At 42.9% G+C, this 26,644-nt stretch overlaps 1 protein-coding gene and 1 long non-coding RNA gene across 2 annotated transcripts in view; one reads left to right on the top strand and one right to left on the bottom strand.

The window, feature by feature from the left end:
* Positions 1-246: 246 nt before the first annotated feature.
* LOC111973236 (protein cornichon homolog 3-like) overlaps positions 247-26,644 on the bottom strand; it is a 63,754-nt gene continuing 37,356 nt past the window's right edge. Inside the window, exons 4-6 of the mRNA XM_024000529.2 lie at positions 12,986-13,098; positions 7,151-7,294; positions 247-4,108 (exon numbers count right to left, since the gene is read on the bottom strand). Coding sequence (XP_023856297.1) covers positions 4,081-4,108; positions 7,151-7,294; positions 12,986-13,098 — 285 coding nt within the window. The 3' untranslated portion in view covers positions 247-4,080. The remainder of the gene's footprint in view (positions 4,109-7,150; positions 7,295-12,985; positions 13,099-26,644) is intronic.
* Positions 17,221-17,901, top strand: LOC139028648 (uncharacterized). Its single transcript, XR_011480853.1, has 2 exons — positions 17,221-17,630; positions 17,733-17,901. It is a non-coding gene; the product is annotated as an uncharacterized lncRNA (long non-coding RNA).

Consider the following 26,644-nt stretch of genomic DNA (forward strand, 5'->3'; position numbering starts at 1 on the left):
ATCATAGCTTTCATCTGGATTGACCATGTCAGTCTGTCATGGAAAGAGCAGGTGTTCCTGATGTTTTGTACAGTCAGTGTAGATCTTTGGGGAAATAGATTCTTTCTTCAGTTCTTTAGATGACCACATAATTTCCTCCCCTTGACAGTTATAGTCCTCCAGCCATTTCAAAACCTACATCATGACAGGAAATACATTTCAGGAAAAGAGAAAAAAAAAAGAGACATACATTTTAAAATAGTCATACTTTATTTCATAAACAATTATCTAAATGAATCCTGGATGGACGTATACAGAGTTAAGACTGTGCTCTTACATAATATAACAAGATGGGCATTCCTTTCTAAACCTTGCGTAAAGGTTGATGAAATACTTCTGAGCAAAGATACATACGAACGATGCAGCTAACTGACAGCGTGGGTATCATGAATTTTCTGACAGACAATACCATGAAAAAGCATTGCCAAAAGCTCTGAAGTCCATAGTTGTTTTTAGACAGTGTTTAGTTATTGCCAGCATCTGGTAGCTTCTGGTAATGGCAGTGGAACCACAGTTAGAACCTATATACTAGACATCTTGCAGTGGAGGCAGATATGCAATTCACTTATATTTATGATGAAATGTTTTTTGGATAAAGTATGAAGGGAAGCAGTTAACAATTACATTTAAATTACCATGAATAAATGAAGTAAATACGTCCAACATTTGGTCCATTATGGAAATAGTGGCAAAAAGAGTCATATTTTTTCCCCATTTAAAATAGGGTTTATTAAATCTTTATATACCGGAAGACCTTGACCCATTTGGGTAGACCACAGAGTATTTAAACATAACGAAACATTCTAAATATTGTACAAAAAATAAAATACAAAGAATTGCTTTTCTAGTTCTCCCKAAAAAAGATTTAATCCCTCCACCAAATAGCTTCACTATAACTACAGAGAATCCCACAATATTCCATTTGTATATAATGCTTTGTCAACCATATTTCATTCTGAATTGCTTTTTTAAAGAATACACAAAATACACACACACACATCACAAAAGCCATTCACATAGTAATGTAATGTTGTATATCAACACACAGGCCATGTAGTGTAATGCGGCAGGCAAAAATGCAACATTGGCTGACCTGGTTTCCCTGTCCCTGTACAGAATGTTCACCTTGTCTCTGTACAGGYTGTGTCATCTCCCCTTCCCACCAGTAAAGAAATAGCTACTGTCAGTGAGACTCTAAGGGCAGATGGGTGAAGAAGAAGACCTGTTTGTCCCACTGACAACCACGACTGTGCTGTGTACAACTGTGCTGTGTCGGAGGCAAACTGTGCAAAATAATATAAAATATACAGTGTCTGTAAAAGATTGTATAGGTTCAGGACAATTGTGAAACATCACAGCACAGTTGAAAATATATGGCAAATAGAAATCAAAACTGGATGGTCTTCAGAGATAGGTGGGAGGGGTTGAGGTTGCTGAAGGATGGGACTTAAAACAAACAAAATATAACTCTTGTAAAATATACTGTTTCTGTAAAATGTATATAGTATGTATAAGCTGGAAGTAGAAGTGTTGTTGTCCATTAGTTTACTCCAATTAGGGGAGGGGTAGTAGGGTGAGGGGGAAATAATAAAGGAACATAAATAAAACAATATATGCATTACCGTTCAAAGGTTTGGGGTCACTTAGAAATGTCTTTGTTTTTGAAAGAAAAGCAAATTTTTTGAACATTAAAATAACATCAAATTGATCAGAAATACAGTGTAGACATTGTTTATTTTTTTATGGAATATCTACATAGGCGTACAGAGGCCCATTATCAGCAACCATTACTCCTGTGTTCCAATGGCACGTTGTGTTAGCTAATCCAAGTTTATCATTTTAAAAGGGTAATTGATCATTAGAAAACCCTTTTGCAATTATGTTAGCACAGCTGAAAACTGTTGTCCTGATTAAAGAAGCAATAAAACTGGCCTTCTTTAGACTAGTTGAGTATCTGGAGCATCAGCATTTGTGGGTTCGATTACAGGCTCAAAATGGCCAGAAACAAAGAACTTTCTTCTGAAACTCGTCAGTCTATTCTTGTTCTAAGAAATTAAGGCTATTCCATGCGAGAAATTGCCAAGAAACTGAAGATCTTGTACAATGCTGTGTACTACTCCCTTTACAGACCTGTGCAAACTGGCTCTAACCAGAATAGAAAGAGGAGTGGGAGGCCCCGGTGCACAACTGAGCAAGAGGACAAGTACATTAGAGTGTCTAGTTTGAGAAACAGACACCTCACAAGTCCTCAACTCGCAGCTTCGTTAAATAGTACCCGCAAAACATCAGTCTCAACATCAACAGTGTTGCTGCAAAGAAAAAGCCATATCTCAGACTGGCCAATAAAAATAAAAGATTACAATGGGCAAAGGAACACAGACACTGGACAGAGATATGGCTTTTTCTTTGCAACTCTGCCTAGAAGGCCAGCATCTCGGAGTCGCCTCTTCACTGTTGACGTTAAGTCTGGTGTTTTGCCGGTACTATCTAATGAATATTTTTACTATTTTCTACATTGTAGAATAATAGTGAAGACATCAAAACTATGAAATAACACACATGGAATCATGTAGTAACCATAAAAGTTTTAAACAAATCAAAATATATTTTCTATTTTAGATTCTTCAAAGTTGCCACCCTTTGCCTTGATGACAGCTTTGCACACTCTTGGCATTCTCTCAACCAGCTTCACCTGGAATGCTTTCTTGAAGAAGTTCCCACATATGCTGAGCACCTGTTGGCTGCTTTTTCTTCACTCTGTGGTCCAACTCATCCGAAACCATCTCAATTGGGTTGAGGTTGGGTGATTGTGGAACCCAGGTCATCTGATGCAGCACTCCATCACTCTTCTTCTTGGTCAAATAGGACCTTACACAGCCTGAAGTGAAGTATTTATTTGGGCTGCAATCTGAGGCTGGTAACTCTAATGAACTTATCCTCTGCAGCAGAGGTAACTCTGGGTCTAACTTTCCTGTTGTGGTCTTCATGAGAACCAGTTTCATCATAGCTCTTGATGGTTTTTGCGACTGCACTTGAAGAAACTTTCAAAGTTCTTGAAATGTTCCATATTGACTGACCTTAGTAATGATGGACTGTCGTTTCACTTTGCTTATTTTAGCTGTTCTTGCTATAATATGGACTTGGTCTTTTACCAAATAGGGCTATCTTCTGTATACCACCCCTACCTTGTCACAACACAATTGATTGTCTCAAATGCATTAAGAAGGAAAGAAATTCCACAAATAATTTTTAACAAGGCACAACTGTTAATTTAAATGCATTTCAGGTGACTACCTCATAAAGCTGGTTGAGAAAATATCAAGAGTGTGCAAATCTGTCATCAAGGCAAAGGGTAGCTACTTTGATGAACACTTTTTTGGTTAGTACATGATTCCATATGTGTTATTTCATAGTTTTGATGTCTTCACTATTATTCTACAATGTGGAACATTGTAAAAATAAAGAAAAACCCTTGAATGAGTAGGTGTGTCCCAACTTTTGACTGGAACTGTATAAATATTAACCCCCCCAAAAATACATATTAACCCCCCCAAAATATATGAGGGATTGGAAATGACGCAGACAATTACATTGATTGAAGCCACAATCTATCTGCAATATTAAAGCTGATCCACCCCCTAAAAAAGAAAAAAAAACACTACTGTGTCCTACTATGGTAGTGGTGATGCTACTGTACTTCTCCAGGACAGGCTGTGAGTACAAACATTGGCCAGGCAGTGACAGACAAAAGTAGATATGGTGGTCGCTGTGACTCATCATGGGCTGTTGACCTACAGAGTACTGTAAACAGTAAGGTCTCGTTACATGAGGAGACGATGGGGACTGGTGCTGAAACCCGTCCTTTTCCTCCAGACCAGCACAGCCCAGACTCAACAACGGTCCTTCTTCTCATGAAACAGAAAAGCTGTGACACAAAGTGCTCTTTTTTGCTCCAAAGTTGTTGTTTGCGCTAGCTAACTCATATTCCAGAAATCAGTCTCTGATATCCGGAGGGTGGCTCAAATACAGAGAGTTCTGCTGTTATGAGGTGACCAAGGAGTAGACCATACTGGAAGACAAGTGAGGGAAAAAACACAAGAATCCAAATCAATGACTGAGACTACATGATTGGACCAAACAGTAAAACCAACAACAGTTACAAACAACATTGACAAAAACWATTTGATTATAAACTGGTCCACTGGAAATAATACGCATTCAAGAAAGGAGCATTCAAGCATTGTGTTAAAGTGTTTAATAAACGTCTGATAAATCCATGCTTGGTTTAGTAGTGGTTGATGTGTTCTGGCTGGGTGCCTGGGTGGCTGCCAGATTCACTGAGACTTTGTTTGTGTTTGTTTATTTGAAGTTGCAATTAAAATAGCCCTTTAATGTTGTGCATATGGGCTTTTCAACTAGAAAGGATAAACATTTTGCCTATTTAAAACACAAGCAACTAAATAAGCAAGAAATATATGTCAGGCTGCGGTAAAGTTCTGCTTGAGTAATCTTATCGATAAATCAAAACTTAAATATGAAATATTTATTTGAAGAACTGGGCTCGAAATAAGAGGTAGGGCTACTGTATGTCCTAGCACACACAACACTGCTAATGAAATATACAATCTGATGGTTTATTCAAACGAGGACAGTTTTGTTCTTTACAAACCATGATTCATGTTAGCATAACAACATGTTGTGAACTGGTCAGACAAGCGTAGGTTTCCAAGATGCCAACACTTAACATTTGTTCTTAGCATCAGCTAAACGAATAAACATCTTTGAAAATAAGATAGCCTCCTAGCTAACTCTACTACAACAGCACATTTAGTGCTTAAACTAAGCATGATCACCTAGCTACTCCAAAATGGAGACATTTGCATGAATCCTGCTATCTTCTGGCATGTGCGGGCACTAATCCCTGCTGCGGTGAAGCCTGAGCTCTCTTGTCAGTCTGGGTTATCAATATCCTTGTTTCCTAATGTAATGGAGGCACAATAAGTATGGTGGCCTGGAGGTGTCTTACACCCAGTGTTAGGAGAACCAGAGGCAGATTAGGCAGATGATGTCTCTCTAACAGCCAATCACCCCTCAGAGCTGTAGCTAGATGAATTAGTAGCCTTAGCCCAAAGCTACTTCTCCTCACCACGGCATCTACTTATTGTAGCTCATCACAGGATCACTGTTCCTAATCTACTGTACACACACCTCCATTATTACTCAGCTGTTAGGTGAAGACTGGTTTAGTCCCCTGGTCATTTGATGAAGACCAAACCTAGTGTCCAAACAGTGAGACAGCAAGCTGAACAACAGCTGAGGAGATGTGTGGAACAGACACTCTCTAGCTATTGGATCTCCCACTTGCTGTTAAACACCTTCAGTGTAACAAGCCCTGTACTTGGAATGTTGTCAATAGTTACTATAACTGCACTAATATACCATTGCCTTAGATATTATATTACAGTATGAGATGTGAATTAGATCCCATTTCATCTCCAGACTGTTCATCATGGTAGAAGGGACAGACATGCTACATATGTCCTTGCTGTCAGCTTGTCATCTGTCTGAATGTCATTGAGGTTGTTTAATTCACCCAGTAGTTTGGCTTCCACAGGCGAATACAGCATATTCCTCACTGAGCTAATACACTTGTATATTGAGCTCGGCTTCCTTATCAAAGCCACATAGTCATTTCTTGTTCCAATATATTTAAACGGATGTTGGGCCGAGGCAAACCTGGCCATTGTAATTGAGAGGGTTATGCCTCCAGAGTCAATCTTAGTTTTCCCATCAATCTGTGAGTGGGAGAGCATTATGCAGCTGATGCTCGATAGTTTCAGGCAGTGTGTGTGTGTGTGTGTGTGTGTGTGTGTGTGTGTGTGTGTGTGTGTGGTGTGTGTGTGTGTGTGTGTGGTGTGCTGTGTGTGTGTGTGTGTGAGTGAGTGTGCCTCTGTATTTGTTTGTAAGTGTGTATGTATGTAAGGAAAGGTTTAGAGATCATGCCAAAGACAAGTGGAGATGTGAGTGAGAGTGGGTAGGCTTTGGAGCAGTATTACAGTAGTAGACAAAGAGGGAAGCATTCATATACAGTAACGTAACATAACATCCCTAGCAGTGATTAAACATTAGCAAAAATCACACATCTCATCAATGTTAAACAATGGAGGACCTCATTTTATTATATTGCTATGTTATATTCCATACTGGACTCCACTAGAGTGACCGCCTCCCCTGTGACAAACACCAGTAGGTCAGGGGGGCGGGAGTAATGTAGGTCAGAGGTTAGGGGTTAAAGATGATCTCCCTCAGGAGGCCCATTCTCCAGGCAAGGTTGTGCATCAGTGCTACAGTATCGCTGAGGGGGGAGAAAGAGTGTGTGCAGGGGTCAGTGGGTCAGTGAGGGGGTCAGAATCACAAGGTGACAAACCCACTGAAGAGAGACTCACTAGGTGAAGGCCAGCGGAGCACCAAATGGCAGGTCAGGTCCAGTACACGCTACAGCCGAGGGGAAGAGAGTCAAATGACCACATTCACCACTTCCGACTGGTCAATTACAAATTCACTGTGCCTCTGGTGAGATGTTACTACTACCAGGGGCTGTAGGGTCAATTCCATTTAGATTTAGTCAATATAAGTGATCGTTTAAAACGTTTTAGTACAGGAATTGAAAATGTCCCAACCATAACCTGAATTGGCTAAACTGAAAAGACAATTTACCGCGGCCCTTAGGGCTGCAGGGCCAATCCAATGTGACTGGAGGATATACTATGTAATGTAGTGCATGGCTATGTAAACATCAACAACAACTGACACAGTGAAAAAGAACAGGTATCTAAGAGGTTCACTGCTGGCTGCATGGCATACTGAAAGGGCATAATGTCCTTGTGAATTCAGATGCTGGTTTAGGCACAGTAGAAATCTACACTTGGGATCTTTAATCTTTAAACAGCCAATACAGCATGTATACATATACATGTCTGAAAAGCATGAAACAGCCCTGAAAAGAAGTAACAACTATACTGTAGTTAGTCACTTTGAGGTGAAAGATGATCGTTGTCTGCATCTTAACACCGGACCAAAAAACACAGTGGAAAGTGCATTCGTCACTCACCAGTAGAGATAGTAGAAGAAGGAGAGGACGAAGAAGGACATCTTGCACCAGGCCTCTTTTTGGCAGAACTTGAGCGTGTCTCCGTTCATGACCGAGGCTGGGTCGTAGAGGAGCTCCTTAGTGTCTGTGGGGCTGTGGAAGTACCTACCGAATAGGGACACGACACACGAGGGGTAGTTGACCCGTAGAGACGGAAGGGAAGATGAAAGGAAGAATGGAGAGATGGAGGATGAGTAGGGGGGACACCCTCTTTACATGAAACATCTGACTGTTCATGATTAGTATGATTAAGTTGTGCATGACTACAGGTAGTAGTAGTAGTTGTAATGCATGGTTTATGAACATAGGTCCATGTATTTACTTATGTTAATAGATACATGAACACATGGTTTATAATGATTTACCAATAGTTTGCTAATGGGTAACAAACTATTCAATAATGGTTTATAAGTCATTTGTACTATAGACAGACTTAAATAAATGATGACAGTTTTTTTTTAAATTCATGTGGAACAAGATTGCTACAGTAAGCTGACTGAAAACACATTCTCACCCACATTCTCATTTAAGAATGTGCGTGAGAATGTGTTTTCAGTCAGCTTAATGTACCTGGTAATAATCCAGAATCACAACCATTCTGCCCATTCCATTACACACATTCTGTACTCTCCCATTGGGGGGGGGGGGGGGCGGGGGGGGGGGGGGCTGTCTGTAACCTCAGCTCCACTACCTCTGCACACTACCTGAATAAGAGAGAGGTACAGGCACAGAGAGAGGGACCCAGGTGGAGGTTGATCAGAGGCGTGAAGGGGGAACGGTGGGCGCATACCTGGGACAGGGGGGCGCTGTCTATGTCTGTGTCTGCTACCAGGGTGAGTTCAGTCTCAACACAGAGAGACAGAGGGATCCCTTCTACTGTAGCAGTGCTCTTCCAGTGGACCCAGCTGCATTACCCTCCAGATAGCAGAGACTGGAGATGGCTGCACTGGGGGTTTGGGGGGGGGTGGGGGGTGGACCAGCTCAGTCTGACTAGTGAGGTGCTCTGCTGGGCACTAAGAGCCACAGGCATTAGGTTCGCTGGCACATTTTGGAGGCATTGGAAGCCAACCACACTTTTGGGAAAGCGTAATGGTCCTCTTATGATGAGGCTATATGGAATTGGCCTTAAACTGAGACATTTTTCACAGAAATGTAGCCACCGCTTTTCATCTGCATGTACAGTACCCAAATCCAGATAGCTGATGTTCTGAAAGAGCTGCAAAATCTGGACCCCTACAAATCACCTGGGCTAGAAATTATCCGCCGCAATTGTTGCKACCCCTATTACAAGCCTGTTCAACCACTCTTTCGTATCGTCTGAGATCCCCAAAGATTGGAAAGCTGCCGCGGTTATCCCCCTCTTCAAAGGAGGAGACACTCTAGACCCAAACTGCTACAGACCTATATCTATCCTACCCTGCCTTTCTAAGGTCTTCGAAAGCCAAGTGAACGAACAGATCACCGACCATTTCGAATCCCACCATACTTTCTCCGCTATTCAATCTGGTTTCCGAGCTGGTCATGGGTGCACCTCAGCCATGCTCAAGGTCCTAAATGATATCATAACCGCCATCGATAAAAGACAATACTGTGCAGCCGTATTCATCGACCTGGCCAAGGTTTTCGACTCTGTCAATCACCGCATTCTTATCGGCAGACTGGTTTCTCAAATGACTGCCTCGTCTGGTTCACCAACTACTTCTCAGACAGAGTTCAGTGTGTCAAATCGGAGGGCTTGTTGTCCGGACCTCTGGCAGTCTCTATGGGTGTGCCATAGGCTTCAATTCTCGGSCTGACTCTTTTCTCTGTATACATCAATGATGTCGCTCTTGCTGCTGGTGATTATCTGATCCACCTCTACGCAGACGACACCATTCTGTATACTTCTGGCCCTTCTTTGGACACTGTGTTAACTAACCTCCAGATGAGCTTCAATGCCATACAACTCTCCTTCCGTGGCCTCCAACTGCTCCTAAATGCAAGTAAAACTAAATGCATGCTCTTCAACCGATCGCTGCCCGCACCTGCCCGCCCGTCCAGCATCACTACTCTGGACGGTTCTGACTTAGAATATGTGGACAASTAKAAATACCTAGGTGRCTGGTTYGACTGTAAACTCTCCTTCCAGACTCACATTAAGCATCTCCAATCCAAAATTAAATCTAGAATTGGCTGCCTATTTCGCAACAAAGCATCCTTCACTCATGCTGCCAAACATACCCTCGTAAAACTGACTATCCTACCGATCCTTGACTTCGGCGATGTCATTTGCAAAATAGCCTCCAACACTCTACTCAGCAAATTGGATACAGTCTATCACAGTGCCATCCGTTTTGTCACCAAAGCCCCADATACTACCCACCACTGCGACCTGTATGCTCTCGTTGGCTGGGCCTCGCTTCATATTCGTCGCCAAACCCACTGGCACCAGGTCATCTATAAGTATTTGCTAGGTAAAGCCCCGCCTTATCTCAGCTCACTGGTCACCATAGCATCACCCACCCATAGCACGCGCTCCAGCAGGTATATTTCACTGGTCATCCCCAAAGCCAATTCCTACTTTGGCCGCTGTCACGCCCTGGCCTTAGTTATCTTTGTTTTCTTTATTATTTTAGTTAGATCAGGGTGTGACATGGGGGATGTTTGTGTGTGTTTGTCTCTAGAGACTGTGAAGGAGCTAATGGGGAAATTGGGGGAGAGAGTTATGAGGGAGGTGCTGTGTTGGTGCTTGAGGCACGACATCCGCCCGACGGAGCYAGTCGGGGACTTGATGTCACCTGAGTTAGCTCTCCATACTCGTCCTGAGGTGCGTGCTAGCCGTCTGGTGAAGATTGTGCCAGTACCACGCACCAGGCCTCCTGTGCACATCCCTAGCCTTGCACGTCCTGCGCCAGCTCAACGCACCAGCTCTCCTGTGGCAGCCCCTCGCACTCGCCCAGTGGTGCGTGTRCCCAGTCCAGTACCACCAGTGCCAACACCACGCACCAGGCTTCCAGTGCGTCTCCAGAGCCCTGTTCCTCCTCCACGCACTCGCTTTGAGGTGCGTGTCCTTAGCCCGGTACCACCAGTTCCGGTACCACGCACCAGGCCTACTGTGCGCCTCAGCCGGCCAGAGTCTCCCGTCTGCCCAGCTCCGCCTGCGCTGCCCGTCTACCCAGCGCCGTCTGAGTCTGCCATCTGCCCAGCGCCGTCTGCGCTGCCTGCCTGCCCAGAGCCATCTGAGCTGCCTGCCTGCCCAGAGCCATCTGAGCTGCCTACCTGCCCAGCGCCATCTGAGCTGCCTGCCTGTCCAGCGCCATCTGAGCCGTCCTCCCTGCCCAGCGCCATCTGAGCCGCTGCCTACCCAGCGCCATCTGAGCCGTCCGTCTGTCCCGAGCCGTCAGAGCCGTCCGTCTGTCCCGAGCCGTCAGAGCCGTCCGTTTGTCCCGAGCCGTCAGAGCCGCCCGCCAGTCGGAGCTGCCAGAGCCGCCCGCCAGTCAGGAGCTGCCAGAGCCGCCCGCCAGTCAGGAGCTGCCAGAGCCGCCCGCCAGTCATGAGCTGCTCCTCATAGCATGCCCTCCAGTCATGAGCTGCCCTCCAGTCATGAGCTGCCCTCAGTCCGGAGCTGCCCCTCAGTCCGGACGGCCCTCAGTCCGCATCTGCCCCCCAGTCCGGGCTGCCCCTCCGTCCAGTGGCGCCCTCTACGATGATCTTCAGTCCGGGACTCGCTGCAAGGGTCCTCGTTCCTGGGAGGCACCTAAGCGGGTATTGACTATAGTTGGGGTCCACGTCCCAACCCGAGCCACCGCCGTAGGAAGGCCCACCCGGACCCTCCCCTTCTGTGTCAGGTTTTGCGGCCGGAGTCCGCACCTTTGGGGGGGGGGGGGGGGGGGAGGGGGTGGGGAGGGAGGGGGGAGTACTGTCACGTCCCTGGCCTTAGTTATCTTTGTTTTCTGTATTATTTTAGTTAGGTCAGGGTGTGACATGGGGGATGTTTGTGTGTGTTTGTCTCGTTTAGGGTGTTTGTATTGTCTAGMTTTTTTTTGTAGAGTTCATGGGGTTGTGTTCAAGTGTAGGTGTTTATGTAAGTCTATGGTTGCCTAGATTGGTTCTCAATTAGAGACAGCTGTCTATCGTTGTCTCTAATTGAGAGCCATATTTAGGCAGCCATAGTCATTAGGTAGGTTGTGGGTAATTGTCTGTTTTGACGTTAGTTGCCAGTGTCTGCACTTATTTGTTTTGTATAGCTTCACGATCGTCGGTTTGTTGTTTTGTTTAGTTTGTGTTAGTGTTCTTCGTCTTTCTTAAATAAATACAACTATGTATTTAWATCACGCTGCGCCTTGGTCCTCTCTTTCACCCGAAGACGATCGTGACAGCCGCCTTTCCTTCCAGTTCTCTGCTGCCAATGACTGGAACAAAAACACTGAAGCTGGAGACTCATATCTCCCTCACTAACTTTAAGCAACAGCTGTCAGAGCAGCTTACAGATCATTGCACCTGTACATTACCCATCTGTAAATAGCCCACCCAACTATCTCATCCCCATATTGTTATATATATWTTTTTTTCTTCTCCTTTGCACATCTATCACTCCAGTGTTTAACTGCTAAATTGTAATTATTTCGCCACTATGGCCTATTTATTGCCTTACCTCCCTAATCTTACCTTATTTGCACACACTGTAMATAGACTTGTATATTGTGTTATTGACTGTATGTTTGTACTCTGTGTTGTTGTTTGTGTCGCACTGCATTGCTTTATCTTGGCCAGGTCGCAGTTGTAAATGAGAACTTGTTCTCAACTGGCCTACCTGGTTAAATAAAGGTGAAAAAAATAAAAATAATAAACAGTATGTGTCTGCTTTACACAGGTAGTCATGCTCCGTTCCACTGTGTTGCTGCTGCTAAACCTAAATCTAAAAATCTCTCCTGTTGATGTGGCTGTGTGTCACTGAGCCCCTGCTGCATGTGGGGGCTGATAAAGGAGGAGGGGGACGAGCTGAAGACTTTAGGCATCAGCTGTACTCACTGGGAAGGAAAGCGGACGGACAGATCTATAGCTGCTGTGTGTCTCCCACCCCCATATTTCCACCTCTCTTTCGTTCACTCTTTTCTTTCTTTCTTTCTCTCTCTCTTGCTCTCTGGCTCTCTCTCCATCTCTCCTTGTCTCCTCTCAGCTGTGCAGAGAGAACAGCATCTGTAGCCACATGGCATCTGGCAGTCTGCAATTAATGAGTCAGAGAGCACTGCTGCGTAACTTCAACCGGCTGAGCAAAACAATCACAGAGTTCTGCAAGTGATTCACATCAAATAACGAAACAAGAACAAGCCAAAAGAAAAGAGAATATAACGTGTTAATGGGAGGGAGCCGTGACAGGTGACTCTTTTTCAGGGTGTGATATCAGATAATCATAACCAAAGTCACGTACAGCCTGTCTGTCAAATTGCAATTTCAACTTATTGAAGTGTTCAATTCATTAAAAAAATACAATATTTTTCTTTATTGCGGTAACTTTTGAAAAGCTCTATAGATTTTTACAAAGGATTTCTAACAAAAACGCAAGGTATTGAAAGACTGTTTGTCCCTTTGTTGCGCAGAGACAAAACAATCTGTTTCATATTTACAATGACTGCAGACTCCACTAAACTCTACTTTGTCAGTCAAATTTATGTCAATGTTTTATGTRGGCCTTTGTCTATGAATGTCTCGTGAATATTTCAATATCAGTGCTTATCTTCTGGGCACCACACTGAATTCATGATATCTTACAAATGAGAGAAGGACAAAGTAGACTGGTCCAGCTTCGATAGTTACCTCCATGTGTTGTAGAAGAGGAGGGGGATGTTGAGGCCTACTGTCAGCCACTCCTGGGCACACAGGAACATGATACAGAACAGCCCATGGATAGAATACTCTGGAAGCACCAACTGGCAGGGAGAGAAGGAGGGAGTGAGGGAGGGAGAGAGAGAGAGGGGGAGCCCGAGAGAAAGGGAGGGAGAAGAGGGTTGATCGAAAGAGAAATGCTCTTGAGAGAGGCCATTTTACATCTTCTCATTCACAGATTATTCATCACCATTTGACATTAAACATACATAATAATCCATTATAGACAAGGGGTCATCGTTATGGTAACCTTGCGTGCTAGCCAGGCTTCTACAGCTGTTGAAAGACACTATCTCTACGGCAATCATAGATAGCTTGAGACAATTACACGCAAGGCTTCATGATGTCATGGAACAACTGGCTAGCATGGATAATGACTTATGTCAATACATTGGCAATTATCCTAAACTAACTGTGCCATGTCATGTGTCTAAGCATTACTGTACCTAGGTTTTATCAAATGTTATCAAAATGGCAAGATGTGACACAGCAACCTTATCATCAGGGTTTTGAAACCTTCAACATAAGCTACAGAATGTATTGCTCAGTAAGACCAAATGTTGTATTTTAGATAGCAGCGAAGATTAGTGAGTGTGGTTAAACACAAGATGGCAAACCTCCATCAGTCACATTAATGAATCCAACAGCAGCAGATAGTCATTAGAGCAGAGCTCCAAACATGGTTAGAGTCTGGCAAAGAGTGAGCACCGATATTACAGAGTAGTCATTAGCGCTAGCTGCACCACATACAGCATCTCGCTCCCCAAAGAGCCAGCGCCAAGCCTCATCTTTCATGTGGTGAAATTAACGCTGTGTGAAATTAAGATTTTGGAAGCAGCTCGGAGCCTTCCCAAAGAAAGTTGCAAGTCAAAAATGAAAGCTGTGGTTTAGATTGCGTCTGCTCTGAAGAGATGTAAAGAACTTTGTGGGTATGATTATGACATGAATCATATGCGCTAGTCATAAAAATATCCCATTGAATATATTGGCCCATAATGGTGGAAGACTTACAATATCCATATGTTAATACAACACGATTAGTGGTAGTATTCATGTGTGCATTCAACCTGAAATGCAATGCGATGGCCACCCCAGAGCTGATAAAACGATGTCTTGAGTCCTGAATGCTCACGGTGTATGTCCTGTTTCCTGCTCTCTGTCTGTGTGAACCCACAGAAAGGGTTTTTAGGTTATTATGTTTGACTCATACAGAAGGTTTCATCCTAGGCTGAGGCGGTGGGACAAAAGTTACCACAAAAAGCAGCTCAACAATACCAGGATTTGTGCTACTTAGCAGCACAGATGTAAGCTGTTAAAAACTCTAAAATATGTAACCATTCATAAAGAAAAAAGCTTCAGAGAAGCAGAAGGAGAGGCCAAGTTAAACTACAGTTGAAGTCGGAAGTTTACATACACTAAGGTTAAAGTCATTAAAACTTGTTTTTCAACCACTCCACAAATTTCTTGTTAACAAACTACAGTTTTGGCAAGTTGGTTAGGATATCTATTTTGTYCATGACACAAGGAATTTTTTCAACAATTGTTTACATACAGATTATTTTACTTATAAATCACAATTCCAGTGGGTCAGAAGTGTACATACACTAAGTTGACTGTGCCTTTAAACAGCTTGGAAAATTCCAGAAAATGATTTCATGGTTTTAGAAGCTTCTGATAGAATAATTTACATAATTTGAGTCAATTGGAGGTGTACCTGTTGATGTATTTCAAGGCCTACCTTCAAACTCAGTGCCTCTTTGCTTGACATCACGGGAAAATCAAAAGAAATCAGCCAAGACCTCAGAAAAAAATTGTAGACCTCCACAAGTCTGGTTCATCCTTGGGAGCAATTTCCAAACGCCTGAAGGTATCACGTTCATCTGTACAAACAATAGTACGCAAGTATAAACACCATGGGACCACGCAGCCGTCATACCGCTCAGGAAGAAGACACGATCTGTCTCCAAGAGATTAATGTACTTTGGTGCAAAAAGTGGAAATCAATCCCAGAACAACAGCAAAGGACCTTGTGAAGATGCTGGAGGAAACGGGTACAAAAGTATCTATATCCACAGTAAAATGAGTCCTATATTGACATAACCTGAAAGGCCGCTCAGCAAGGAATTGCTCCAAAACCGCCATAAAAAAGCCAGACTACAGTTTGCAACTGCACATGGAGACGAAGATCGTACTTTTTTGAGAAATGTCCTCTGGTCTGATGAAACAAAAATAGAACTTTTTGGCCATAATGATCATCGTTACGTTTGGAGGAAAAAGGGGATGCTTGCAAGCCGAAGAACACCATCCCAACCGTGAAGCACGGGGGTGGCAGCATCATGTTGTGGGGGTGCTTTGCTGCAGGAGGGACTGGTGCACTTCACAAAATAGATGGCATCATGAGGTAGGAAAATGATGTGGATATATTGAAGCAACATCTCAAGACATCAGTCAGGAAGTTAAAGCTGGGTCGCAAATGGGTCTTCCAAATGGACAATGACCCCAAGCATACATCCAAAGTGGCTTAAGGACAACAACGTCAAGGTATTGGAGTGGCCATCACAAAGCCCTGACCTCAATCCTATGGAAAATTTTGTGGGCAGAACTGAAAAATTGTGTGCGAACAAGGAGGCCTACAAACCTGACTCAGTTACACCAGCTCTGTCAGGAGGAATGGGCAAAATTCACCCATCTTATGGGTGAAGCTTGTGGAAGGCTACCCAAAATGTTTGACCCAAGTTAAACAATTTAAAGGCAATGCTACCAAATACTAATTGAGTGTATGTAAACTTCTGGGAATGGGAATGTGATGAAAGAAATAAAAGCTGAAKTAAATCATTCTCTCTACTATTATTCTGACAATTCACATTCTTAAAATAAAGTGGTGATCCTAACTAACCTAAGACAGGGAATTCTTACTAGGATTAAATGTCAGGTACTGTGAAAAACTGAGTTAAAATGTATTTGGCTAAGGTGTATGTAAACTTCCGACTTCAACTGTATCTATGCTTAATGCTATTCCCGAAGCCCTTCAGAAGTTCATGTATATTTAACACACTACAGGCACAACTGGAGCCCTGTCTGAAACACCTTGACTAGATTCTTCACAGCACTACATACTTCCTAATAACATACAAATATATTGGAGCACAGATGAGGAGCTCTTCAACAGCAGGAGATGGAGAAACTGCTCCTCAAACAGAACTATATATACACACACACAGACGACACGCCGCCACGCTCATTAAAACACAAATAATCACGTTAACCTTTTCATTACCCCCGCTAATTCTCAGCCCCCATCCATCAAGTCCCTACCCTCGCTGTCGCTGGCTAAACTCCTGCTGAACGCGGACAAACATTATGAACCGCTCCCATGCTAATGTACCAGGCATAACGGAATTTAACCTACAACACAAAATACATTATGAACACATAAATCATGAGTAGTAGTCATCACATCAACCACGACTAAAACAGAGAGACTATATAAGAGAAAGGGTTTGGTCGCAAGGCAGAGGCACACAGAGCAACAAAGCTACACGATACTGTAGTCCTACAGTAACAACGAGGGGAGAGTAACAACACTGATGAACTGTATATGTATTTATTAGGGATCCCCATTAGCTGTTGCCAAGGCAGCAGCTACTCTTCCTGGGTCCAAACCCATTAAGGCACTTATGTTACTTATAAAACAAAATATAAAACAGTACATCATATAACATTATTACACCACTACATATCTACAATACAAAAATGTATGATACCACCATACAACAATATTACAATGCACACTACTGTTAAAAAGTTTGGGGTCACTTAMAAATGTCCTTGTTTTTGAAAGAAAATGACATTTTTTGTCCATTAAAATAACATCAATTTGATCAGAAATACAGTGTAGACATTGTTAATGTTGTAAATGACTATTATAGCTGGAAACGGCTGATTTTAATGGAATATCTACATAGGCGTACAGAGGCCCATTATCAGCAACCATCACTCCTGTGTTCCAATGGCACGTTGTGTCAGCTAATCGAAGTTTATCATTTTAAAAAGCTAATTGAACATTAGAAAACCCTTTTGCAATTATGTTAGCACAGCTGAAAACTGTTATTCTGATTAAAGAAGCAATAATACTGGCCTTCTTTAGACTAGTTGAGAATCTGGAGCATCAGCATTTGTGGGTTTGATTACAGGCTCAAAATGGCCAGAAACAAAGGACTTTCTTCTGAAACTCGTCAGTCTATTCTTGTTCTGAGAAATGAAGGCTATTCCATGCGAGAAATTGCCAAGAAACTGAAGATCTCGTACAACGCTGTATACTACTCCCTTCACAGAACAGCTGTCACGAATCCCGCTTCCTGAGTCTGTTTTTGCCTGTGTTCTTTCCTGGAGTGTTTTTCCGGTGTCCTGGAACGCACCCTGTCTGGTTGCCGGGCGACGTAGCTAGTTGGGAGATCTCTGATTACCCGCACCTGTATCCCATCAGCTATCTGCACACCTGGTCCTGATCATCACCCCTCCACTTCATAAGCTCTGACCTGACATCCATTCCCTGCCGGATCGTTAGCCATGAACAGTATGTTGTGCCAGCGTATCAGCCTCCAGTTTGATAGAGTTTGTTTTGTTGTTTTGTACGTCTTGCTTGCCTTGAACTTACCTCCGTTTTTTCTGTCTACAGTCATTCACCCGGAACACTCATCCCATCCCTACCTGGTCGTCGGTGACTTCAGTTACTTCCTTGGATCTGCTTACTCAATTCCATCAACTCACCTCCGCTGCCCGCTCCGCTACTTGGATTTTTCTATCACTACATTTACACTTGTAAATAAATACTCACCTTCGTCTTACTCTCCTTGTCCTGGTCTGCTTCTGGGTTCTACTTTAGAGAATCGTGACAACAGCGGAAACTGGCTCTAACCAGAATAGAAAGAGGAGTAGGAAGCCCCAGTGCACAACTGAGCAAGAGGACAAGTGTCAAGTTTGAGAAATAGACGCCTCACAAGTCCTCAACTGGCAGCTTCATTTAATAGTACCCGCAAAACACCAGTCTCAACGTCAACAGTGAAGAGGCGTCTCCGGGATGCTGGCCTTCTAGGCAGAGTTGCAAAGAAAAAGCCATATCTCTGTCCAGTGTCTGTGTTCTTTTGCCCATCTTAATCTTTTATTTTTATTGGCCAGTCTGAGATATGGCTTTTTCTTTGCAACTCTGCCTAGAAGCGCTTGAGTTTCAAGTTTGGGGAAGAACATTTTTCCATTAAAATTCACCTTTATAATYAAAGCATTACATGCATAAATGCATTTGCATTTGCAGTCACTTTGATAATGGTATTTTCCATTAATGGAACATTCACGCTTATAGCCTACTACCACGTGCACATTGCTGCACTTATAATGTGAAGAAATAGCCTAATAGTTTATCAACATTTTAAGCTAAATGTTCTGATCTGTTGTATCAGCCACATTGCATAAAATTATTATTTTGATGCTAGTGGTTGTATTAATATGGGATCTATCGCATCCCACAACTGTCCCAGACTATTTTTTGACTATTTTTTTTAGATCGACTTATGTACTATGGGGATAGTAGATTGACATAGGCTAGTGCTTTTGCTGTTCATTAGGCTTACTCATCTTGTTGACTGATGAAAAGTAACGGTGGACAGTTTTTCCAATATCTTCAATATGCACCTCGGAATTGAATAAGGACGCGCGCAGTTGCGTCCCCAATGTGTCTGTCTTCACTTGTAACCTGTGAGAAAGACCAGTTCACATGATGGAGCCGCAGCAGTCAGGGAGAAGGGCACAATGGCCACTGGCCGCAGAAGGCATGGAATTTTTTAGGGTGCATTATGGCCACACAAAGGGGATGCTGCTGAGAAATTCTAGGCATTATCAAGTGCTGGTCAAATTGTGAATGTGACTGATGTAGTGTGTACAGCCTGCACAAAAAATAAAGCAGCGCTCATGCCTTTCAAGCGACTTTTTTCAAATCATCATTAGTCGCATCACGCAGCCTTATAAATGTATTAATTAATCAAAATCAAAAGATATAGCCCAATGTTTGTAGAACAACTAATGTTACATTAATAACTCTAAGCATATAGGAATTCCTATTTCTTTGTTAACCGCTCAACACAGAATAGATGCATGTGGCACTCCCTCAAATCCTTTGGAGAAAATATCCTTTCTATTTTGTTTAGCTTTGTTCAATTATATTCTTCATACTATAAAATAATGCCATGGAATTCTAAGCAAATATTGTCTACTAAATGAACTAGTGTAGCCCACAGCCATATGGCATAGCCAGTTCAGGACCTAACATAAGGACAACTCAGAGTATGCTATTCTGTTCTTCTGAATTAACTACCCTGATATCCTGAACCAGGTAGCAGGCACTAGTTACCGTTTGAAGCTTTTTCTTGAGTGGGCAGCTTGATGAAAGCCAGTCAATATAGAAATCACCCGGAAAATATATGTCACACATGCGAAGGAAAGTTTATTTTGTGCATCTTGTCTTTGGTGTCATAAACAATCCTTGGTTCCTGCCTGTACCTGGTAAAGATATGAGGGGGGGGGGGGGCAGTCATGACCTCCTCCTTTAGACTATTTGGCTGAATGCCTAGAGTTTGTTCTCTAAGTTAAGATAGGAGACGGTGCCAGACACATGTCGGAACCAACCATATGAACTACGCCTATGTAATGTGTTTGTAACCAGTATATAAGGGAACTAAACGGGACTGCCCAGTGAGAGCTCCTGACAGATGTTCACTATGGTGCATCAAGTTAGTTGGAACCTCTCCAGCATGCTGACAATAAACAATGATTAATTTAGGATTGACTTCGAGTGTCCCTGAATAATAATTTCCACGACACATTATCCAGATATTGACTGTTAGCACTTGGTGGTCTATATCAGCTTCCCACCAGAATGGGCTTTAGGTGAGCCAGATGAACCTGTAGCCATATTACTTCAACAGTATTTAACATGAGATCCTCTCTAAGCTTTAAAGGAATGCGGTTCGGAATATAGTGGGTATAGGGTTGATCCAGCTGTGTGGAGCTCGGGGCTCATCTGGGACGAGCGAGGCTAGGATCAGGGCTCTGTCTCTGGGTTATGAGCCCTGAAGGGTTCCTCCCTCCCTGTCTTCCACATCTGACCACTCCGGGGCACACACACATTCTGATATCTCCTCGACTCGACTCCTCGACGAGAAGTCAACTTGTAGCTAACTGTAAGAAGTAAGAACTAACTGAGGCCGTTTGTGCATCTCTCTCTCTCCCACTCTCTCTCTCTCTCTCTCTCTCTCTCTCTCTCTATCTTTACTCCAAAAAGGAGAGGAACCCCAGAAGATGACACATACACACCAGCAACACCTATTGCATGACTGCTGCAGAGCTTCTGCAAGGTTTTTTTTCTTCCAAAGATCACTCTTTACATTTACACATACACCTCACACTACATATTATTTTTAGTTCCATCTCATTCATTCTAATGCAATACAAACAGCCACATTTCCCTCTAACATGCCAAGCCAATATTCCAATAACAGCTAGGGCCTTCACTGCTGCAAGCCCGAGCCAATCCACTCCACAGCCCCAGACAGTGGCGAAGCAGGGTTTAACCTGTTGGCCAATTCGAGCTGATGTCTGCGAGGGCCCCATTCAGCCACAGTTCAAGAGGCCAGAGTCCTTTTAAAGTGTGACCTTTGAGGCGCCCCCCTGGGAGGGAGAGCAGAGCAACACGGGCAGGCAGGCTCTCTACAGCACACAGTTAATGAGAGAAGGATGCTGCTGCTGTGGACCGACTGCTGCTACTCTACTCCACTCAGGCGATCTACAGAGCTAGCACCCACTCTCCTCTACTCCACTCTCATCCTCTTCTCCCTCTCCTTGACAGTCCTTCACTCATTCTCTGCTTGCTGACTGTGGAGTTATTAGGCTGTGGAGTTATCTTCATGCCACTCGACGGCGGGTCGCTTGCAACAGCCAATTAACACCACTTAACGGTGATTATACATCCCTCAACAGGACAAGGGCCCCTTATGATGTAGCCTTCAGTACGCTCCCAGTACAACTGAACCAGAGGATCATACGGTCCAAAAATAAGTTTTAGACAGACTATGAAGTTTCATTTTCAGAGATCATACCCCCTCTGCTCCTAAAATCCTGCCTGGGTTTTAACTGCTATCATAGCTGAGAGAAAAAGGCTAAAAACAGACAAAACATGAAAGGGAAGAAACAGGGTTTACTAACTGAGGCCAAAGACCAAACCCAGCAAACTCGTCTCGTGTCAAGGGCCATGACAGTGTCAGGTCCGTTATTCAGTATTCATATTCATAATTATACAGTAGCAGTATGTTCATTATGGAATGAATACATTCAATTCCTCTTGGTAACTTGATGTAGAAAAGGGGTTGAAACTAACTGAAGGTCATCTGGTAACAGATATACAATCATGTATGAAATATTGTTCTTCCTAGCTCCTTTGTGTTCATGACTAACCTGGATATAGCTCTCATTTAAGCAGCAGAAAGTATCCTCTGCTGTCGCCAGAGATCAAAAGAGCTCCTACTCTCCAATTACTGTCTCTCCCCTTACAACAGCAACGATAATTAAGTGCGGCAAATAATTATACATATTTTCTCTTTAAAAGATACGTATTCCTCTGAGACCTGGTAGCAGATGAATCCACAGTACATTTAGTTCATCAAATTTTGCGGGTAGATGAAAAGTTGGCTACAAAGGCTAGACTGAAATGCCTCTGTAGAACATTTAGCGTACACGTGCATACACGTCAAATCAAATCAAAGTTTATTGGTCACCTACACAGTTTAGCAGATGTTATAGCGGGTGCACAAAATGCTTATGTTATAGCGGGTGCACAAAATGCTTATGTTACTAGCGCCTAAGACTGCAGTAAAATGTCAAACAGGTACACAAATAAAAAACAAAAAACAAAAAACAGAAAGCATAACAAGAAATCAAAACATCTCTAAACGAATCCAATAACAATCCAAATAACAGTGTAACAGTAATCCAAATCTATACGTATCTACACCGGAATAATTTACACCAGATATACTAGGAAGGGTATGTACAGCAGTAGATATACTAGAGTGAACTATGCCAAGAATCCAGTATATAAATAAATATGCTGTGTGTATAAACAGCCTAGTAGAAATATTAGAATGAGCTATGTCGAGAATAAATACACAGCACAAAACCTCATGGCAAAATTGATAAAATTGCAAGAAATGAGTCTGGTAAATAAATAATATACAGTATATGTATGTGAGTGGTGTGTATAGACATTATGGACAGTATGTGAATAGAAAAAGAGTGAATAGCAGTAGTTAAAAAGGATGAGCCATGACTAGAATACAGTATACTGAACAAAAATATAAACTCGGAATGTAAAGTGTTGGTCCCATGTTTCTTGAGCTGAAATTAAAGATCCCAGAAATGTTCCATATGCACAAAAAGCTAATTTCTCTCAAATGTTGTGGACAAATGTGTTTACATCCCTGTTAGTGAGCATTTCTTATTTGCAAAGATAACCCACCCACATGACAAGTGTGGCATATCAAGAAGCTGATTAAACAGCATGCTCATTACACAGGTGCACCTTGTGCTGAGGACAATAAAAGGCCACTCTAAAATGTGCAGTTTTGTCACACAACACAATGCCACAAATGTCTCAAGTTTTGAGGTAGCATGCAATTGGCATGCTGACTACAGGGATGCCCACCAGCGCTGTTGCCAGATAATTGAATGTTAATTTCTCTACCATATCCAACGTTGTTTTAGATAATTTGGCAATACGTCCAACCGGCCTCAGAACCGCAAACCTGTCACGTTCGTCGTAGTGAGGAGACCAAGGCGCAGCATGATTTGAAGACATTCTTCTTTAATAAATGAAGAACACTAAAACACTAAACAAACTAACAAAATAACAAAACGAACGTGAAGCTAATTACAACGAGTGCTGACATGCAACTACACATAGACAACCACCCACAAAACCAAAATGGAAAATGGCAACCTAAATAGGATCCCCAATCAGAGACAACGATAAACAGCTGCCTCTGATTGGGAACCAATTCAGGCCACCATAAACCTACATTACCTAGACATACAAAAATCCCCATAGATAAACAAAAACCCTAGACAAGACAAAAACACACATASCCATCCTCYTCACACCCTGACCTGACCAAAATAARAAAGAAAATATAGAAAACTAAGGTCAGGGCGTGACAAAACCACGTATATGGCGTTGTGTGGGCGAGCGGTATGCTGATGTCAACGTTGTGATCAGAGTGTCCCATGGTGGAGGTGGGGTTATGGTATGGGCAGGCATAAGCTACAGACAATGAACACAATTGCATTTTATCGATGGCAATTTGAATAGACAGATATACTATGACGAGGTTTTTTAGGCCCATTTTCGTGCCATTCATCTGCTGCCATCGCCCCATATTTCAGCATGATAATGTTGCAAAGATCTGTACACAATTCCTGGAAGCTGAACATGCCCCAGTTCTTCCATGACCTGCATACTCATCAGACATGTCACACATTTAGTATGTTTGGGAAGTTCTGGAATTGATGTGTACTAATCGATGTGCAACTTCGCCCAGCCATTGAAGAGGAGTGGGACAACATTCCTCAGGCCACAATCAACAGCCTGATCAACTCTATGCGAACGAGATGTGTTGCGCTGCATGAGGCAAATGGTGGTCACACCAGATTCGGACTGGTTTTCTGATACACGCCCCTAKCTTTTATTAAGGTATCTGTGACCAACAGATGAATATCTGGATTCCCAGTCATGTGAAATCCATAGATTAGGGCCTAATTAATTTATTTCAATTGACTGATTTCCTTAAATGAACTGTAACTCAGTAAAATCTTAGAAATTGTTGCATGTTGCATTTATATTTTTGTTCTGTATACATATAAAGTGGTAAAACAGTATGTTAACATTATTAAAGTGAGCAGTGTTCAATGACTCTATGTACATAGGGCAGCAATCTCTAAGGTGCAGGGTAGAGTACAGGGTGGTAGCCAGCTAGTAACAATGACTAAGGTTTAGGGCAGGGTACTGGGTAGAGGCAGGCTAGTGGTGACTGTTTAACAGCCTGATGGCCTGGAGATAGCAGCTGTTTATCAGTCTCTCAGTCCCAGCTTTGATGCAGAGGTCCTTGATGATCTTCTTGGCCTTCCTGTGACACCGGGTGCTGTAGATGTCCTGGAGGGCAGGCAGTGTGCCCTCGATGATGCGCTGGGCTGGCCGCACCACCCTCTGGAGAGCCCTGCGGTTGCGTATCTTACAATTGCCGTACCAGGCGGTGCTACAGCCCAACAGGATGCTCTCAATGGTGCATCTGTAGAAGTTCATGAGAGTCTTAGGGGCCAAGCCAAAGTTCTTCACATACATACATTTCCAACTGATTTCACAGATATGTATATTTTCATTATAAAGATACAGAGTTGCCACTGCTTTGATAGTCCATCATACAGTAACTCCAAAGTCTTGTCTGACTTATTTTTTCTACTCAGTACCTCAGCACATATTTTACATGCTTGAAGATAGAGTAAATCAGGAAAACCTGTTTCTAATCAGGTTAAACATTGTCCATGTTCTGAAGATCAAAGTCTGCTGACCACTCTTGTTTTACAGTACGAAATGTCTTGGGTTTAGAATTCTATTGCAATCCATTCTGGTGAAAGCCATGCCCACTATACCCCAGAGTAATAGGAATGAAACAGAATCAAAAATCGATGTCTATATAGCATGAGCTAGCGTGACTTCAGGTGACACTTGACAATTAAGTAGGCGACTGTTATCTCTGCAATATTCTACTACTAGACCTTTCATCCTGAGTATCCAGGAATATATCAARACTCTGAAGTGCAAATGTCTAGGCAGTATGCTGCTGCTAGGCCCTTTGGTCCAGTGTCCAGGGACAAAGCAGAAATATGCAGGGACCTGCTCTGCTCCTCACACCTCTTCTGGAAGAGTCATGGGATCATGAACACTAAGCTCAGACATGCCTTACTCACTCTTATAGAACAAGATACAATGACAGAACACGATACAATGACATAAAAAGTGCGGGCAAAGTGTAGACTGATAATGTGTAGACTGATAATGTGTCGACTGACAATGTGTAGACTATACTAGAGGATCGTATTGATCAAGACACTGGTTGGAACAGAGGTGTAATGCCCATAGGGGGCACAGGGGCATGGGCCCCCTCAGATGTGTCCTGTAAAAAAACTATATATATAGATATATATATTTTTGTTGTTGTTGTTGTTACTCTGTAATACTACGTGCTTCTACACCTGCATTGCTTGCTGTTTGGGGTTTTAGGCTGGGTTTCTGTACAGCACTTTGAGATATCAGCTGATCTAAGAAGGGCTATATAAATACATTTGATTTGATGTGATTTATTAGCCACCTAGTAGTAATTTTATGAAGTTGGCTTTAGCTAGCCCAGATAGGGCAAGAGTTGCTTTCCAACGAGATATCCGGGATTGTAACATACTCTGTTTCACGGAAACATGGCTAGCTGGGGACATGCTGTCGGAGTCTATACGGCCAATGGGATTTTCAGTGCATCGTGCCGACAGGAATAAACATCTCTCCAGTAAGAAGAAGGGCGGGGGTGTATGTTTCATGATTAACGGCTCATGGTGTAATTTTAACAACATACAGGAACTCAAGTCTTTTTGTTCACCTGACCTAGAATTCCTCACAATCAAATATCTCCCAAGAGAACTCCTCGGTTATCGTCACAGCCGTGTATATCCTCTCGCAAGCGGATAACAAGACGGTCATCAAGGAACTTTTCTGGACTTTATGCAAACTGGAAACCATATATCCTGAGGCTGTATTTATTGTAGCTGGGGATTTTAACAAAGATGAGAACAAGGCTACCTAAATTCTATCAGCATATCAATTGCTGTACACAAGCGAGTAACACGCACAATCATTGCTACTCTAACTTCCGCGATGCATACGAGGCCCTTCCCCGCCCTCCTTTTGGCAAATCTGACCATGACTCCATCTTGTTGCTCCCCTCCTATAGGCGGAAACCAAAACAGGAAGGGCCCATGCTTAGGTCTATTCAATGCTGGTCTGACCAATCGGATTCAACGCTTCAAGATTGCTTCGATCACGTGGACTGGGATATGTTCTGGGTAGCCRCAGATATTAACATTGATGTATACGCTGAACTCGGTGAGCGAGTTTATAAGGAAGTGTATAGGAGATGTTGTACCCACTGTGACTACTAAAACCTTCACTATCCAGAAACCGTTGATTGATGGCAGCATTCGCGGAAAGCTGAAAGCACGTACCACCGCATTTAATCATGGCAAGGCGAGAACATCCTTGCTTCATGGCCTGAGCTACAGGCAGCTAGATTTGGGTATGTCATTTCAGGCGAAAATTGAAAAAAATGCGCTCTGCTGGTGTATGCGCAAATCATGCACAGAGAAATGACAGTGAGATGAGCACTGATTTTATGCAGTTCACAGTATCCACCAAAGTGAGTTAATGTGCTCAACAGTCTGAACCGA

This window comes from Salvelinus sp. IW2-2015, linkage group LG14 (assembly GCF_002910315.2).
Source record: "Salvelinus sp. IW2-2015 linkage group LG14, ASM291031v2, whole genome shotgun sequence".
In the NCBI taxonomy this organism is placed as follows: domain Eukaryota; kingdom Metazoa; phylum Chordata; class Actinopteri; order Salmoniformes; family Salmonidae; genus Salvelinus; species Salvelinus sp. IW2-2015.